Here is an 18,363-nt window from a genome sequence, read left to right on the forward strand (position 1 = left end):
GGCCCGGGCCAGGTGGCCCCCGCGCCGCTCCGCCGGCAGGTGAGGAGGCGGCGGCCGCGCTGCCCCTCGGTGAGGCGGCGGGCGGGCTGGCGGGGCCGCCATGAGGCTGCTCTTGCTGGCGTGCCTCCGGGCGCAGACCGGCAACGCGACCACCGCGGCCAGGATCCGGTAAGTGCCGCCCGGCGGCGCGAGCGGAGGGGGGAACCCGCCGCCCGCCCGCTCCCCCCCCCCCCCCCCCGCCTGCGCTGGCCGGGGCCGGGGCGGCGCGGGCCGCTTGCCGGGGAGCCGGGCCTGCGGGCGGTGGGGCCGAGCCCCTGGCCGCGGGGGGCGAACCCCGCTGCGGCTGGGCAGCGCGCCCCCCTCGGCCCGTCCGACCGGGGAGCAAGGCAGGGGGGAGCCGAGGGGATCCCCCCCCCAAAACAACCCCGTCCCCAAAGCGCAGACCTTTGTGCCGGGGGCGGGCGGCTGGCCGGGGCGCAGGTGGCGCCTGCGGGGCGGCCCGGGCTCGGAGGCAGGAGCGCTGCGCCCCTTGCACAGCCCGCCTGGGGCAGCGCTGCGGGGGGGGGGGGCTGCCCGCCGCGGGGGAGGGGGGGCTGGTGCCCGGGGCGGGGTGGGGGGCTGCGGCGGCGCCATCGCGGGCAGCGGTTGTGCAGGGGCTGCCGCAGCGGTGCGGGCGGGCAGCGGGCGCCTCGCGGGAGCACGGGCGGGAGTCGGTGCTTTGGAGGGGGTCGGACGGGCGGAACTGCATAAATATTCCTAATGTCCCCGTTAATTAACTTCTGTGATGTGGAAAAAGTATATGGCTGACAGCGCGTCTGAGGGCTTTGCTGTGTGGGTGTGCGCTTTGTTAAAAAAAATACAAATCATCACCACAAAAATGAAACAATTTCCAAATGGTTTTGTCCTCTTGGGGCCCGAAGTAAGGACTGGGTTGCTGCTTACCTTCATCCACAGTGCAGCTGTTTTTCTTAGAATAAATGTCGCAGGGTAGCCTAATCATTGCAAGTTTTTGCCCAACCTTGATCTGCGCATTCGCACACTGTTAAGGTTATGGATAGATAGAAATAGTGCCCTGACTATGGCCGCGCCAAGTTCAGTCTTAGTTTTGTGCAAGACTGCTGTACGGGAAGGCAGAACATACCTGCCGCCTCGTGTCACTCGTGCAGGCAGCGAAGATACAAACAAATGGAGCATGAAGACCAGAGAAAGCTGGACCATAGAAAGTTTTCTGTGTTTTAAAACAATAATTATTAATAAAATGTTGACATAACCCAAATACATTATAATACACGTTTTTATGCCTGTATGTGTCAGCACAGAGTTTACGTGTGGTGGTTTGTGTGGCATCCAGCATTTCCTTTCATCTCTTACATTTGCTCTCACTGGATAATACAAAACTTATTATTCTTAGGGACATCAATGCTTATTCTTCCTCCATCAGATTATTTCTTCTACCTTTGCAAATTAAATATTCACTTACCTTCATCTTCAGCTTTGAGTAAAGTTGGACAAACATTTAGACTGTGGAATCATTCAGAGGTAATCTAGTGGAAAGCAGGTTTTACATTATTTCTAGTTAAGCTAAGCCTGAATAAACCAGACAAACAAAAGTATCGATATTATTTCAAATTGTCGTTTAACTACACCGAGGCTCATTGTGGTCATGGGAGCATACTGCATCAAGAGACAGTGGTTTAGCAAAGTGTCTTTACGGGAGTCACAGTAACCAGCAGTAGTGGTTAGCCTTCCCCAGCTGTGACTCTTGCAAGGTGGCCTAAGATAATGTGTTTTAGTATGAAAGAGGGCATAGACTTGGTGAGATGCAACAGCATGGTTAACATGGTAATACGTTAAATCATCTGCCAACGCGATCATTTGCAGCTCTGTGAACATAGCTGCAGTGATCTGTGTAGAGTACGCTGACTTGCTGTAGCATCCTGTTGATTTATAGGCGTACCTTGTACAAAGTGGATGCTGCCTTCTCATGCACATAGACCTTCAAACAGAAAGAAAATAAAGAGTGAAAGGTCAGCTTAATTCACGTTTATGATAAAGGATTCTAACAGAAATAGTGTTTGCAAGTAGTGACTTATGTAATGTTTAGTTGCTATCTTATCACCTACTACAAATGTTATTTATAGTAGTAATATAAACGAGCCCGTTCAGGAAAAAAAAAAGAAGTCTGATCAGGATAAAAAGTATTAGCTAGCAATTAAATCTGTCTTCCTGACTAAAAGGCTAGTCAGGTGACAGCTATCACTAAAACCATCCTAAACAGATACTTCCATCTAATACGGGTTTTCTTAAGACTTTATGCCATTAAAAACCAATAAAAATCAGTGTCTATAGCCAAAGGCTTGGACATGTCACTTCTCACACTAATCTGCCATACCTGAGGTTAACTGCATATGGTAACCTCTGTAGCGTATGTGTTAATACACAGAAAATGTATATTCCAGCTAATATTTTGCCTCAGTTGTATGTGCATACATGCTTATGAATTTATTTTTTCGGTATTTTTTTTTTAAATATATCGAACTAGGGCACTTTTGGTTAGGTATAAATGAAAGAATGAAGTTGTCTCCAGGTTGGACACTTGCCAGCACAGATTAGTTTTATGGCTTAATATCACTGGATATACTATGTTTATGGTATTACAGCTGTTCCTATAACTGCTTCATCTTTTCGTAAATAACATGTTCATTTCCTGGGTTTAAAGTTACTGGTGACAAAGATACCAGAATCTAATTTGGCTAGAAATCAGCTTGCTAAAACAAGCAATATAATGAATGTGCTGTGGGCTTTATTCATATTGGTGTGCATAATCTTTAATCACCTTAAAAAATATGAGGAATGAGTAGAGAATAAAACACTAAGCAAAAGCCTTTGGCTAGGCTGCCATTCTTCAGCCTTAGAAATGAGATCAAAGAGGGTGTTAGGAAAGAAAATATATGAACCTTCTCTGCCCCTTGAAATGTTCTGCTCATCTTTTATTGCTTGGTGGTAAGGAGGAATAGAAATCTTGAATTAATTGGTTAATTAGAAAGATTTAGATGAAGTATTATGTCAGTATGTAAATTTTTTTGGAGGGGGAGAGATTGTTGCGTTCTCATTTGAAATGGGACAGTTGAGATAGATAGCCACTCTGTAAATCTCCAGGTAATCAACTGCAAGAGAATTAAACCCACGAATTCAGTAATGGTTATCATTCCTCTTTACAATTATATTTCAGCTTAGTCATTTATTGGAGTAATTCTGAGCCCCAGCTTTTCTTTGATTTAGTCTTACCCTATCTGCCTCCATTAAAATCACACAGAAGAGCACTCATACAGCAGGGGATCCTCTTCTCTTCGTGATAGATCATAAGAGATCTTTTACCTGCCTACATCAGTTTGCACAGGTGCTGGTAAGTTCTGCTGCTCTTTGCCTGGCCGTTCCCAGAGCAGGGCAGCTGCCAGGCACGTGTTCATCTTCTACCTTTGGAGCCGGGATGCCGTCATTTACATGGCCTGCACTTGGCGTATGCTGCATCTCAAAGTGTTTTGCACGGCTAGACCTATTTAGAAGGCAGGGTTAAACTTTGCACAGTTATTTTGTCCTTCCAAAGGATACTTAGTGACTTCAGAACATAGAGACAGAAGGATTCTCTCCCCATTTTCACTCCTTGCTAATTTCTGTTCTTATTCACAGTGGATTTTATTCATTCATGCCCACACAATTTGTCTGTGGTGTTTAAAGGATAAGTTAGAGAAATAAAATCAAGAGTACTTAAATTATCTTAATTTTCTTCATACTTATTAATGAAAAAACAGAGAAGATCAAGCAGGGTTTCAGCTCTTGTAATTCAGCTTCAGTGGGAATTACAAGTATTCAGCTCTGGCCAAGCTTCAGAAAAGGCAGTGGAAGTGCCTGCTCACTCAGTAAGTTTAGAATTGTGCTGTATAGATTTAACAGTAGTTGATGCATAGCTGCTTTACAGACTAGACAGTCTAGGGAAAGGGAGAGTATTTTTGGATGCAGCCTTTTTTTGTGCTGTTTTAAGTGCCAGTGTATCTACCTACCAGGAACATTTTGGAAATCAAACATTCTTTGTCTGCAATTAATTCCATTGTGGTATCCGTTGAAAATTACAATATAAATGTTTTCGAGAGGAAGACGTCACATAAGATAAAGATAATTTCAAAACTGTCATACTTTAGAGCTAAGAATACCTTTAACTCTCTTGTGTCTTAGCTTTAGCCATGCTGCGTTTGGAACTATGGAACTGTTTGTGTATGTGAAGACCCGTGAACTGTGGATTCAGGTTGAAGGAAGGAAGACTGCTAGCCAGGATGAGTGAGAAGTAGTGATCAATAATGTAGGAAATAAAAAAATGAAACATTGTAAAACATCACGTGGTATTTCACAGTTGTGTTAGAGAAAAAATGTTTTCCTACAGAAATCTTTAATAAAGTGAAAGCATGTTAGAAAAGGGTTGTACCTTTTAGCAATATCTCTCTGCATACAGTATAGATTGACAAGTTTCACTTACACACCTCATGATTTTCGAAGAGTGTAAAAAAATACAACAAAAAAACAGTGGGGTTGGGAAATATTTTGTCCAGTAGTCAGATATGTATAAATAACTCGGTGTAAGCAGTGACTAATATAATGTACTCTAAGAAATGATCTTTCAAACCTTCTGAATGACTGAAGTTATCCCTGTTTGGTTACTAGGAAAACACCCACAATCTGGAATCTGACAGCCAAACTCCATTTTAGAAATATTGTTCTCCCCAAGTAATGGCCTTGGCTTTCTGTTTCCAGAGTTTCAGCAGAAGGGAAAGATGTGGCAGGGCAAGGCAAATCCTGGATCCAAGCAATAATCACTGGTTGTTAAGACACTTGGAAATTTATCTGCTACATGCAAAACTGCGATAAAGAGAAAATGTAGCCCTGAGATTTAGCATTTTCAGTGTTTTCTCAGATTCACAGAGACCAGGATATGTGTTCATTTTTATTTTTCATTCAGAAAGTATTTGTTTATGAAATGGTAAAATAATGTGAATACCCAGTTGCCAGGAGAAAAGATCTGGTTAATGTATCTCTTCTGTCTTGCCTTGATTCAGGGACATCTGTGACTTCAAGAAAAATCTCCTGCAATAGCTTTGTAGCACCCTATTATCATATTCCTTGATAACAGCATATGTGTGGAAATCTTGGTCTGCTTTTTTTCATTGTAAAGACCAAAAGTCATTTGGAAAATATGAAAATATCATTGTAAATTTCAGTACTTAAATACTACCCAATTGCTTTTATGCACATATATTTCCATATATACAAATAATCTGAAGCCTGTGACTAATCATATTGAATTCAATTGTACGTTTATTGGATTAAGGCACCTCTATGTCTGGCAATTAGAATTATTCTGGGAATAATTTGATAATTTTTCCTTCTTAAGCTAAATGCAAATTATAATATTTTTAATTATTAAATATTAGTAACATATTAAATTTACATGCTCCTGAGTCGTCATATGTCAAAAAAAATATTGAAGTAATAGAGGTAATCCACAGTTTCTGACCCTTGGAATACTTGAATGAGTCCCTTTTTATTTACTGCAGAATCATCTGTCATTCAGCTGTGAGACTGGGAGCTGTCAAAACTGTGGAGGAAATTAAAAATACTTGTTCCTACTATTTTTTCTAAAAAAGATATGTTAGATCCTAGCTGAGTTTCTTTGATTCCTGATGTCCTGAGAGAGTTTTTTTCAAAATAATTGTAATATGCAAACATACTGCTTGTACATGATAGTGATTTATGGTAATTGGAATACTGATGGGGAAAAATTCTTCTAGACTATTTAATGAGCACCTGTGAAATTATGGAATGCACACATGAGCATCGCGACTATTTGCCCGAGAGATTTTTCTTTCCACAGCTGTGAGATTTGGGCATCATTATTTAGATATAAATTGAGAGCCTCTTTCTGAAGGCGAGCAGGCACTCAGAACAAGTTCATGGGACAACTGATGTAAATAATTGCTCAGCAGTGTAAACAAGGAGCTTACAATCTGGCTGTATTATATTATTTATTAGTACTTACTATAATTTATTGGTCTTTTTCAAACAGGGAAGTTAAAAGTGAAGTGAGTTTCTTTTTAGAATAAGGAAGAAATACAGCACCATATGTAGCGCCAATGGAGCTTTCTGATAGTACTAATATGTTCCTTCCAAGGCTTCAAGACATTTTATAACATTTTAGCACCAATTTTTGCAGTAATGACTAACTTCTACAGGACAGAAAATTACATTCCTTGGGAGGATATGAAATGATCATGAAATGAAAGAACCAACATTATCCAAGAAGCTATTAAGTTAGCAGGATTTTAATGCCAGAACAATTAATACACTGTGAGAAATAGATCAACGGGAACAGTATGTAATAAGCAGAAAACATTCATGTGGTCTTTTCATAATACTGAAAATGTAAACACTACATGTCAGCAGACACAGTGTGCTAGTTTCTGTCAAAATTCAGATTTTCTCCTGTATGTTTTTTGGCTGATGTCATTGGAAACATTGATAACTGATTCTGGTTTTAGTGGTGGGAGTTACAAGCCTAGAGTATAGCAGAAAAGACTAAAAGCTCACTGAAATGCCTAAAGTAAAGCTCCCTGTAATCAATCATTTCTTGACTTCAGCAATCTTTGCATCTGTGCTTCAGTATGAGGAACCTCTAAAGATGAAGGGGTAAGGTGACACTAGAATAGGGATGGTTGTTGTTTTCTTTTTAGCGATTGAGTTTTTAAAGAAAACTGTAAAAGTATTTGTGTAATTACTTTTGTGTAGTTTTTTTCTTATAATTAATCATCCTGTGCCTGTTTTACAAATGGGTAATCTAAGATTAGCAATCAAACCCACAATCAAACAGAAAGGGAATACAATTGCAACTCTCCAGTTTTACTTATGTATTAATTTTTTTGCACGTTCTGTATTTTTAATAGCACTGACTAGCTGCACATATTGGTGCTTTCTTCATGTGGTGGCCTGAGAACAAGAATCTGAGAACCTCTAAGACCAAGGTCTAACACTCGGTTCAAAAGGAGTCTTTTCAGCCTGTTAACTGAAGCCCGATCAGGAAGGATCCTGATCATGCTGCACTTCTGCTGATTTCCAGCTGTTGATGTTGATACTTTGTAGGCTTGGGCCTTAAAATGGATGCAGATTATGTTGCTTGAAAGTGTATTGGCTTCACAACGGTGAAGGTAACAAATATTTTCCAGGAAAAAAAACCCTTGTAAATAGCTCCATGGTTCCTTGAAAGAAAAATTAGTATAAAGGCAAATGTCAGAGCAAAAATTATTAAGGAAAAACATTTTGATTAAGGTCATTTAATGTTCTGGCACGCCTACAACATTAATAATATCTTTTTTTATTCTTTCTCTGTTTGTTCCAATAATGGAGGAGTCATCTACATGCTGCAGGTCACATCTGTGTTCTTAAAGACGCCTTCATGTATGAAAGTCCAACTGAAATCGCAAATCTGACCTCCACAGAGAAGTTTGATGCAGCCTTGGCCATTCATCTTTATAAAGGAGGCAGACTTCTGCAAGGTAATCCTCTTTCTATTTTGCAATAAAAATAGCTTTTAAAAAGATACCAAAAGAGAATAAATACAAACAGTTATAAATTACTGTAAATGTATAAACCCACCTGTAATGTACTTGTTCTGATTATCCACTTCAACAAATGTTCTGAAATGCTGAAAATCTTTCTCTGTGGGAGATCTGATCCAGAGAGGAGACAACTAAATAAATGTACTTTTAAAGCACATAGTGCACTTCATAATTTAGTACTTTAAATTAAGATAAGAGCATTATATTAACATTAAGGTACTTTCAGCAAATGTGTTCTTTCAGAGGACAATGGCTTGGCTAAGTACAGATGAGGTCAAATAGAAGAAAGCAGAGAGGCTAATTTGATTTTTTTGTGCTCAAAAATGAGTCAGAGTTTTTTGGACATGATATAACTGAGATGATGTTCATGCCAGCTAAAATGCAGGGGACAGAGTGTTACCAAACAAATAATACAATTTTCTATTGTATCTAGCCGTGTAGAACAAAATTTTAGCCTGCCATTAATGACACACTGGAAGTACGAGCTTTCAGAATTACAACCACGGTCACCTACTGAAATTGCAAGCAAGTATCCATTTTTGAGATCACCTTTGTATTGTACGAATTACTCATTTGAACAAAGGCACATAATTTGATACTGTCATCGGTTCTCAGTGTAAGTTCTGTTGTGCTAGTTGTCAGACTTCAGAAGTCCCCGTGCCGTTTGTGCTGGTGGGTTTTCAGAAAGCCTGAATTGTTCATGTCTGGCATGCTTGTGCATCTTTTGTTATAATGGAGCTCTGATTTCAGAGTACAAATAAATAATTTTGTAAGATGATCTCTGCTAACATATGTATTAAGGCTTCTCTTGTTGGAATATAGGGGCGAAAGTTTTTGTGACAGGACCTAGAATTGTTTTCAAAAAGGGTTATGGAAGGCCTGAGAACTCTCTTTTATTTTTTTGCTAAGGAACAAAATATAAGATTGGATTTTAAATATCTGGTTAAAACGTTATTGCAGTTTTGACTAACATAGCATTGTCTGAATGCTGTTGCTATTAGCTTTTCAAAATCCCAAGTGACCTGCAAAGCCTGATACTTGGATGATTTACAAAAGCTCAGTAATTTAAATAAATCAGAGTCACACTGTTCCAAAAAGCGTCTGCAATAACTGAAAGAAAAATAAAACAGAAATCTGTGAAAAGCAAGGCAGTAGGTAGTATTGCTGGGGTGTGCCTAGTCAAAGTGTAAAAGTTATTGTAGACTTCTTGGAGGAAAAAAAGTGATTCAAAGGACATTCCTGGTTCTTGTAACATTTCATCTTTCCATACCCTATATTAAGAAATACCTAAAAGAAATTACCTAAAAGTGATTGCAGTCATATGACCATTAGTACCATACTACCAGTCTTTTGGGCCTCATCCTGGAAACTTTGTATACATGATTGGGGATGTATGAGCAACCCATGCTATAGATGACATAAATTATTATTTACTTTTTTATTTGTTAGAAAGGCAATATATATTTTATATGGTATTACAGAAAGTCTCTTGAAAATTAGTGCTGTGGTACTTTGATAGTGCACATTAATTCACTTCACCTACAATTACTAGTGTGTAATATCTAAACATGCCAATGAAGGTCTTTAAACAACCAGAATGGCAATTAGTCTTTCATTCTTTTTATTGTTCTTTCATTTAGTAGTAAGGAAATTAGCAATGTCAATAAAGCCTCATCTTACAGTTCATTTAATTTTAAAGTATAAATGTGAAACATATAGTACATTTTGTATCTTTATCAACATATTTATTTTGTTTCCCATTTGCTTTAAGATTTACTTATGTGCTTGTTTTAATAATGAATTTTAATTATGAGAGTACACTGAATTTAGCCTAGCATTTTCCCTCCACTCCCTGAGACACAGTGGGTAGCTATAGAAAATGTCATCAGTGGTTTTCACTGCCATGAACATTCAAGGTCAGTTATATTATCTCTCAAAAGCAAGAGCCTCCATCAACACAGAAACCTCTAGTGCCCTGCTCGTTGGTCCAGTGCTGAGGTGAGTCCTTGGTCCCTCACACCTTCCATCTGTAGCAAAAGGGAAAAAACAAAGCGTATTTTCTGCCTTTCTTGGTACATCGCATGTAGTGGCAACACAGTCTAACTGCTTATTCTTGTTCACAGTCAGAAGGAAACTTTGGTTTCGTCTGTTACAGCTAACAGAAATCTGCAAAATCCCCAAAATTGGTCACCTTAATGACAGGTTTTGTAGACTGTCTTACTGGAGACTTGTTTCTTTTCAAAACTGCAGTCCCATTTGGAAGTTAAAACTATATTCTGCACGTAGTAATTAAGTCACTATGAGGCTGTTATTTCTTGGCTTAATGTGGAGTAAAACTGACCACTTAATTGGTTTTAGTGCTGAAACAATTAACAGTAAGCGTTATTGTCTGCTCTCTTGATTATTTTAAGGGGAAAACATTACTGGTAACTTGTTAGTTACTTAAAATAACCTGACTCAAATAAAATAAATACTATAAGAAAGGAAACTTGCACTGCTATACTGATAATTGGTTTCTGTGTTTTTATCTAAGTAGTCTTTGGCCCTGTCCGTGTCAGACTAGCTACTGTTAGCATAGAAATGCTACGCTACCTTGTTTTGGTACCTTTACCCTTAAGCAAGTAGGAGTTTATTCTGAGGTATCAAAACTAGGCTTTTACCCGAGTGCAGGCATGACTAGGATATATATGATTTTGTTGGTACTCTAAAATTTGAATGTTGATAAGGTCAGACATCCAGTGTGCCTTCCTGTACTCTTACTGTTCTGAGCACTGTAAGGCATCCTGAAACAACTTGCATAACTTGGGTGATCACAGAAGGTCTTGGAACCGCCAGTTATAAACATGGATCCATCTTTTGGTTGCAGGCTCACATATACTGCCTTATATAATGCGGTGACCATTTTCAGTGGTGTGGCTCCATCTACATTTTTTTGTAGCAGTAAAATCGGCTTCAGAATTCAGTATTTAAAATAAGTAAATAATTTCAGTAACCAGCTCTGCAGGATGGTTACCCAAACCACTGTATTGGAATGTTTGAGGGGGCAGTGAATGAGTGACTGAGGCTAGATACCTGGGACCAAATTTTGCAATCTGATTAAAATTTGAGTAACATTTAAAATATATATGCTGTTTGGTTGGCTGCCAAATGTAGAAAATAATTGATTTTTTTTTTTTTTTACTAAGCATGAAAAGGCAAAGAAAAGCTCATAGCTACACAGCACTGACATGCTGTTAAAGTGCATAGTTATTGCATGAGTTTTTTCAGTGCCAAAACCATAAAAATTAAAGTTTCTCCAGGTTTCTGTTTCATAGGCTTTTGCTTACATCTGTGGTACAGCGTTATTGATATACTTTTTCACTCTTAATGTCGCCTTCTAGTCATTACCTTTACATGTTGGTCAGCTTCTCATCATAGTCATTGCTTTGCAGGTAGCAGAATTCCTTTTGGGATCATCTTTGGTGGGACCGATGTAAATGAAGATATCAAATGTGAAGAGAAACATCGGGTAATGGGAGCAGTGCTAGGAGAAGCCAGGTAAAAAGCATGTGTGAAAGATCTATTTTTCATTTATATATTATATTTTATCATTTCATTTTTTGTAATGGCAGATCTTTTACAAACTGTTCATAAGTGCTTGGAATAACTGGGAAATGTGTAGGCCAGTAGACAAAGGATAGGCTACTTGAAATCCCTATGATCTTTACATGTTATTTTATGATTCAGTGATGGAAGTAGGACAGTTTCTTCATAAAATATAGTCTGTGTCTATTAATTTTACATTTCCTTTGTTACAATCATTTCATTGTACTTGTCCGTGGAATAGTTGGCAGAGGTTGTGCTGAAACTTGGTCTCTTGGGCTGTGAAGTTTCAGAAAGACTCAAACCCCAGGAAAAGCTAATGAAATCTGTGCTTTTGCTAACTAATCCTGTGCTTTGTCTACTGAATCATAACTCTTGAGTAATAGAACTATGCATGTGATGAGGATATAAAATACTAAGGCAGGTAAAAGTAATGAGAAGAATAATAGCAAGAATACTTAACCTGGGATATGGCAGGATGTTGCTTTGTAGAATGATCTACTTTACGGGTAGACATTCTAAAGACAGCCTTTGATGGCTGGTAAAACTGTGGACTGTAGCAACTTGACTGTGGTTTAGCTGATGTGTTTGTAATGGATACAGTTTTATGCAATTGAGTTTTAATTTCTTATCAAAATTATTTTAGACTGTTTATGTCTGCAGAGGTTTAGGTAAAGAAACGCACATCTAAGTTTCTCCAACAATATCCATACAGTTCTCATTTGTACAGAACTATCCTGTCCATGAAATAACTGGTATTTGGTAATTAAATAGGGACTCTTTAGTAGTAGAGGTGGTTAATGGTGAGTTAGTGGTGGAGATATGATTATTTAAATAGCAAATATTTGTTACTGGTGAAGGTTTGAATATTCTCGTTAAATCTTACTGTGGTAATATTAGCGGAAACAAGGTTGGACCCCATTTGCCAAGGCTGTGTGCTGGAAGTGCTAGATTTTGCTCTAAGTTGTTGTGGTTTGTTGTTTTTTTTAAACGTCTGTTTCTTAGTGAATTCTAGTTTATGTAACATACATTCAAACATATAAAATATTCTGTATTGGAACTGACACATTTTATGCATTAAGTGCTATCTGCACATACAGACCAAGGTGCCCAGCAGTTGGACTTAAGTGAGGCAACAACTAAAAGTAACTGCCATTTGTCCAGTTGCATCAAAGAATCAAACCTTGTCCGGTTGCATCAAAGAATCAAACCTGTTGTCAGAGGCTTCACATTTAGCTTGTGGACAGAGTGCTTGACTGAAAACCAGAAGACTGAAGTATAAAGAGCTTTTGTTCTTTGTTTCCTGCTAATGTGATCCTTTGTCTAGATACATGAACAAAGAAGCAGAGGCTGCTGAAAAGCAGAGAAAAAAATCTTTCAGTGAATTTGCTCAGCGTTTGAAGTGAATTAACAAGAGAGTATTTTCAGGGTGTTTTAAAGTCTGGAAAAGCTCTAGTGACATGTCAATGTAACCATCAAATGTAGTTCAAGAACTGATCAGAAACTGGAGAAAATGACTGAAAATCAAAAAGGTTTTTGCAGCTTTTCTCATTGTTTTAACATCCCCAGAAGAGAAGTTTCCTTCTGCTTGATCCAAAGGTCTGTTGTCTTCAGCAGCATTTGATCACATCCATGGTGGGCCAGTAAGCCCTTTTCTTGTTGGAAACGAAAGCATTTTATGTGTGTAAAGCTTCCAATGGGTGATATTAATTTTAATCAATAGCTTAAAGCTTACCAAGATAGCGTAATAGCTCACTGACAGCAGGGATGGCTCCACTGCTACCTCTCTTCCCCTCCCTCTCCTTTCTCTTGTTTGTGGCTGTGATCCCTCCATCCAGTGCCACCATCGGACTGCTTGCTGAGCAGGTTTAACTCACTAAATGGTGTAAAATTAGCCTGCTTTTTTTTTCTTTTTTTCCTTCCCCAAGTTAATTTTCTACGCCTTCAGTAAGAAAAGTCAGCTTGTGGAAGGATAGGAGAAAGAGGGTTTTTTGGTGACAGTAAGTTGCTACAGCAGGTCACTCAGCCTCATGGAGCTATACTGTGCCTGAGCTGGTGATTTGAGTACTCTGAAGAGTCATCACTCCAGAACCGAGCTCTCCATAAATAAAGATTAAGCATCTGGAACATCTTATCAAATCCAGTGCTACTGTTTGCATACTTACTCTAGGAGAGCTTAAATACCTTGCTGAACAGAGCTTGCTGAGGATACTATCTCTGCTCATCCATCACAGCGTTCTAGCTAAGGCAGATAACTGCAGTGGTTCAGATACGGCGGTATGGAGTTTGGCTGATGTTAGCAATGAGGAAACGCATACAGAATCTGCAGCAGGCCTATATCTTGTAGTTTTATCTTTGCTAATACCACTGTGTGTTCTAGCTATCATTAGCTAACAACGCTGGCATAGATAGGCTGTTCTGTCTGTAGTGCCCTATAAAATGTGGTAGGTAAACAGATTTTAAAGACAGCACTTAATCACACTCATTGAAAAATCATTAGGGCATGTTCTTACATCTTAGTGTGATTTGTAGTTGAAAAGCAACTTCAGGACCCATTCAAAACAAAATTTATATACTTGTTTACTTTTGTTATCAAATAATCAGAAGTTACTTTTTAAACAGCTCTGAAGAAAGGGAGGAAAGGTATCCAATATGTTAGCTAAATTTCAGCACTGTGCAAAATGCAAAGTATATAAAACCCAGAATCTGACTGCCCATTTGATCCAGTTTTATATTTAAAATATGATCTGTCACAAATATAGCTAGTATTGGTTATGCAAAACCAGCTTTATTGAATGGTTTTTTAATGATAATTAAGTTAGTAACTTGAAATATAGTTTAGTAGCTTGGATTTCCTATGATATTTCAAAATATATTGCTGCACCCTTTTGCAGTTCATAATATTTTCTCTGCTACAGAAAAAGCAATTCAGTTTTCTAGAAGTTATTCTGAATGGATTTTTTTCTCCAGTATTATCACTAGTATTATTCATTGCATAGTTATTAAAAGAAACATTGATTATTTTTTTTCCTTTATTGATTTCAGGGTTCTAGGCAGAAAGTATCATGAATTGTAGATTACTAGTCCAGTACAATATACCACCACATTCCATAAAACAAAGTATTGAACACTGTCTGTCTTTATAATGAGTGTTTCATTTTTAATCAAATACCTCTAAATGGTGGTTGTACTCCTCTAGGGTATTTTTTTCTATTAAACAGTATTTTGTAGACTTAGGAGCAACTGTTTTTTTCTGCTTGTTAATGTGATGTATTGGAAGTATAATTGCAAAAACTGGAAAGGGAGCATGTGCAACTTGACAAAACAAGCATTTGCAAAGGCTTTAATAACCTTAAACCTGTCAAGTTGTGTATGTGAAATTCATTGTAGTACCATAAAGCAGATACTACAAAACAAATGTGTGGGAATAAGGTTTCAAGTAGGAGTTGTAATTCAGCATTTATGTGACTTCTAATGAATGATTGTGATTTCATCTCCTCAAATTATAACATAACGTCTCTAGTGGAAAACCACTGTTCTGGTTGTGACTTAGCAATGTGCTTCATCTCTAACCATTGAGATGTCATAGGGTTGGCTCAGGGCAGAAAGATTACATTAATTCTATTAAAAAACCCCACCAAATCATATGTGTAATGTGATAACCTCTGTTTTACATTCAGTATCTCTAAAAGCAATTTAAAAAAGGGAATTTTGCTGAGCAGACACATTATGTCCCATATGAGGGAGATGTTCAAACATTTCTATGCCAAAGGACTGATGGACTTAAGAAATGATCCCGTTTGTGGTTCCAGTTAACACGAACGTTCCATTTAAGAAAGTCAAAGCATGTGCTTATATTTCATCACAACTTAAAAGCTACATTAAAGCCCAGCATGTTTTTAAGACCTCTTCTGAAAAGGGATTCTTTATTAACTCTGACTCCATAAAAATATCTCATGTGACTTCTTGGTATTACACCAAGTGCCCAGTAAGAATAACTTGTTTATCTAGTATGTTTAGAAATCAGACTTCTGTGGCTGAAGTCCCTCTTGTGATGGGACACCCAAAAATGAGAACTGTTTATATCAATGCTGCTTTTAAATGGTCTCTGACGTAACTTTCCTGTTATGTGGAAGTACAAGTCCTGATGAGCCATTATAAACAGCCTTAAGGGAAAAAGCGGGAAGAGACTTGGGAATAGAGTTAGTTCTCTTCTACCTCCCAGATGAAAATCCTAACCATTACATTATTCAAATACACTTTTGTTTGCTTACTTTGGCATTATGATTTATATACTTCACAGAGGAGGAGCAGATGGTGTTCGTATGCTATTCTACAGTTCTTGCATTAAAACTCCCTTCTCCTAACAAAGAAAAGTCTGAACCAGACAACAATCAAAATGCGCTTCTGTCAGTATTAAGTCTGGCTAGTGTAACGGTCTCTGCCTGAAACGATGGCTGTGGTAAATCTCATTTCTGGGCACCTTCACCATTTATTATAAAGGAATATCAGGTGTCTCAACTCAGCATTGCTGATTTCATCTCCACTGCACGTGCCTAACATTCAGAGCTATGGAGCTGAGCGTCCCAGGTCTGTGACATTCCAGAGTTGAAGCCTAGTCACTGGGTCATCTTTCTTTTTTTTCGTGTACTTAATTCTGATATTTTTCCTGAAGAATGTTTTGGTCTCTCAGATGTTTGTTACTCATTGAAAGCTTTTGCTACTTAGAAATAAACACAGAACATTGGAGAAAGGTTTAGAAAAAATCCATCTGCTTGTGTGAATTAAACTCTGTTGCAATGAGTTGCAAACAGTGGGACTGTGTATTGTCAAACAACAATGGTATGAAACTAACTGGGCTTGAGGCCCTTTCTTACCCACCTTTCTGGTTGTGAGGAGGGCTGTTGCAGCTTGCAGTGATCTAGAAACAGCAAATGCTCACTCACTACTGCAGCAGTACATATTAATCGAGATAAACTGGGAGATGTTCCCATTAATTGGTAAGAAGTCCTCGCTTTAACTCCCCAAGAGCCTCCAGCTGTAAAGCCCAAAGAGATACTGTTTGTTTAACCAGTATTTTCTGGCAAAACAAATAGAAAACCTGCTTTCTGTCTTTCCATCCATAATAATTTTTATAAGCCTCTGCTCTTTGTTTTTAGAAATGTTTTTTCTGAAGTACTTTTCCAGGTTTATGTTTAAACACTTTTAGCAGGTGATCCCAACTATTTTTGTCTGTTTAACTAGGTTTGCAGTGGCTTTCACGGTGAAAATGAAGGAACTGGCAGCAGCGGAGTGGGTATGTTTGTATTAATACGGTGACACTTAAAAGTATCAGCAACTATGCATTCTCCTGAAATGTTTTCTAAATAATGCTAGAGAATTGCAATAATCTTCATATTCTCTATTCCTTGTTTTACTTTCAGAGAAATAATTTCATATTTATGTACTTGAACAGGTCAAATAGATGTAACATTTAGAAGCTGTTTAATATTTGAAAAGAGTATACAGCCATTTAGGAAGTTCTTCTCTGTAACATTTAGAATTAATCATTGCTGCTGTTATCAAGTCTCTCCTGATGCCAGATGCATATATTGTTTCTTTTGCATCATTTAAAAAACTTCATGTTGCCAAAATTCCACTAAACATCTTTGCTTACAGTAAAGTATTTGGAAGAATAATTTGAAAATACTTGTTTTGTCAACACTGGAAATAAAATGAACTTCTTAAGGTGAACTGCAGAGGTAAAATTGAAGTTATGCTAAGCCCAGCAATATATGATACACAGCCATGTTGACCAGGCCTTGAGGGATATGTAGCACACAAGTAGCACTTACTTTACTTTAAGCTCGTATCTCCTTCTCAAAACAAAACAAAACAAAACACACTGTGCTGAATGATATATGGAAAAATACCGAATAAAATTATTTTCCTCCAACGGTATGGTGTTTAAATACATTTGGCAATGTATTTGAAGGGGACCATTTAGCCAGCAAAGAAATGAAAGCAATAATGGTTCGCTCTCTTTCTCTTCGTTTAGTAGGTACCTTGCATCTGCTGTATTGCAAGTCTAGTTCAGACCTTCAGTGCGATTATTTTTAGTATCTGATGCTCCTGTTTGAAAATAGACTGGGTCAATGTTTTCACCCTTACATGGTTGAGTTGATGGCAGACTGCCAGTGGAGAAAATTGAGACAAATCCTTGAAGTAAACAATGCTCAATCCTGGTTTCTGAAGACCATGAAGAGCTGCCAAGTCATTTGACTACAAGGAATGCTTTTGGATGGTGTCAGGCGGCACTGGTGACCTGTGAAACACTTCACACCAGGTAGCAGGGCTCACCAATCTAGTTCGTTAGTACAGCTGATTTTCTGTGCAAGATTAGCTACTCAACAAGTTAGCTGGAAAAGGACTTGTACTGGATCATAGAGAACTGCAGTGAGCACCAGATCCAGTGAAGGGGAAGCAGGAACAATTTGGCTGACAGTAAGGAGCAACACACTGGGACAGAAGGAGCAAGGCAGGACCACCCTCTTCCAGCTGCAGCGAGCTGTTAGCTTCACTCACCTCATCTTGTAAAACATCAGCTGAAGCTGAACAGTAAATGCAAAAAGTAGAAACTGATTTGTATCTTTCCAGTTTTGATTTGCATTATAATATAATCATTAATACACCCTCACCTAAAAAAAAAAATAATCAGAATGGAGCTTGCACAACAGAACAATTTAATATTCAATACTTTGTTTCAGCATGAATTGATTTTTTTTTAATCTATTTGCATTAAAAGGATACATGAGCAGACATAGGATCTGGATTTTACATTACAAATATAACTTGTTTTTAATAGCTACCCATAATGGAGTTCATTGTAGTAAACATGAGAGGGCACAGCTCCTGTAATAGATCTTATGCAAGAAAAATGCAAAAGTAATAGAGTATAAGGAGGAGAAACAAACTTGAACTTTGAAATCCTTTTGAAATCAGCACTTCAAATGTTTTTTAGTACTGAACTTTGATTGATTTTGCATAAACACCATTGTGCTTCAGGCCTATGAGACTCACTCGGTGTTTTGGAGAAGGTCTAGGGCAGACAGGGAGTTGGAGGCAAGTCTGTCAAGTCCTA

General features: G+C 38.4%; 1 protein-coding gene across 2 annotated transcripts in view; it reads left to right on the forward strand.

Moving 5' to 3' along the window:
* Nucleotides 1-18,363, forward strand: part of GLT1D1 (glycosyltransferase 1 domain containing 1) — a 57,783-nt gene continuing 39,420 nt past the window's right edge. The window contains exons 1-4 of one of the 2 annotated variants that reach the window (XM_040611516.1): nt 1-168; nt 7,450-7,598; nt 11,093-11,198; nt 16,488-16,539. In XM_040611516.1, the coding sequence (XP_040467450.1) occupies nt 101-168; nt 7,450-7,598; nt 11,093-11,198; nt 16,488-16,539 (375 nt within the window). In that variant the 5' untranslated portion in view covers nt 1-100. The remainder of the gene's footprint in view (nt 169-7,449; nt 7,599-11,092; nt 11,199-16,487; nt 16,540-18,363) is intronic. The other variant, XM_040611525.1, reaches the window with a different exon arrangement.

Source organism: Falco naumanni, chromosome 1, assembly GCF_017639655.2.
Source record: "Falco naumanni isolate bFalNau1 chromosome 1, bFalNau1.pat, whole genome shotgun sequence".
Taxonomy (NCBI): Eukaryota; Metazoa; Chordata; class Aves; order Falconiformes; family Falconidae; genus Falco; species Falco naumanni.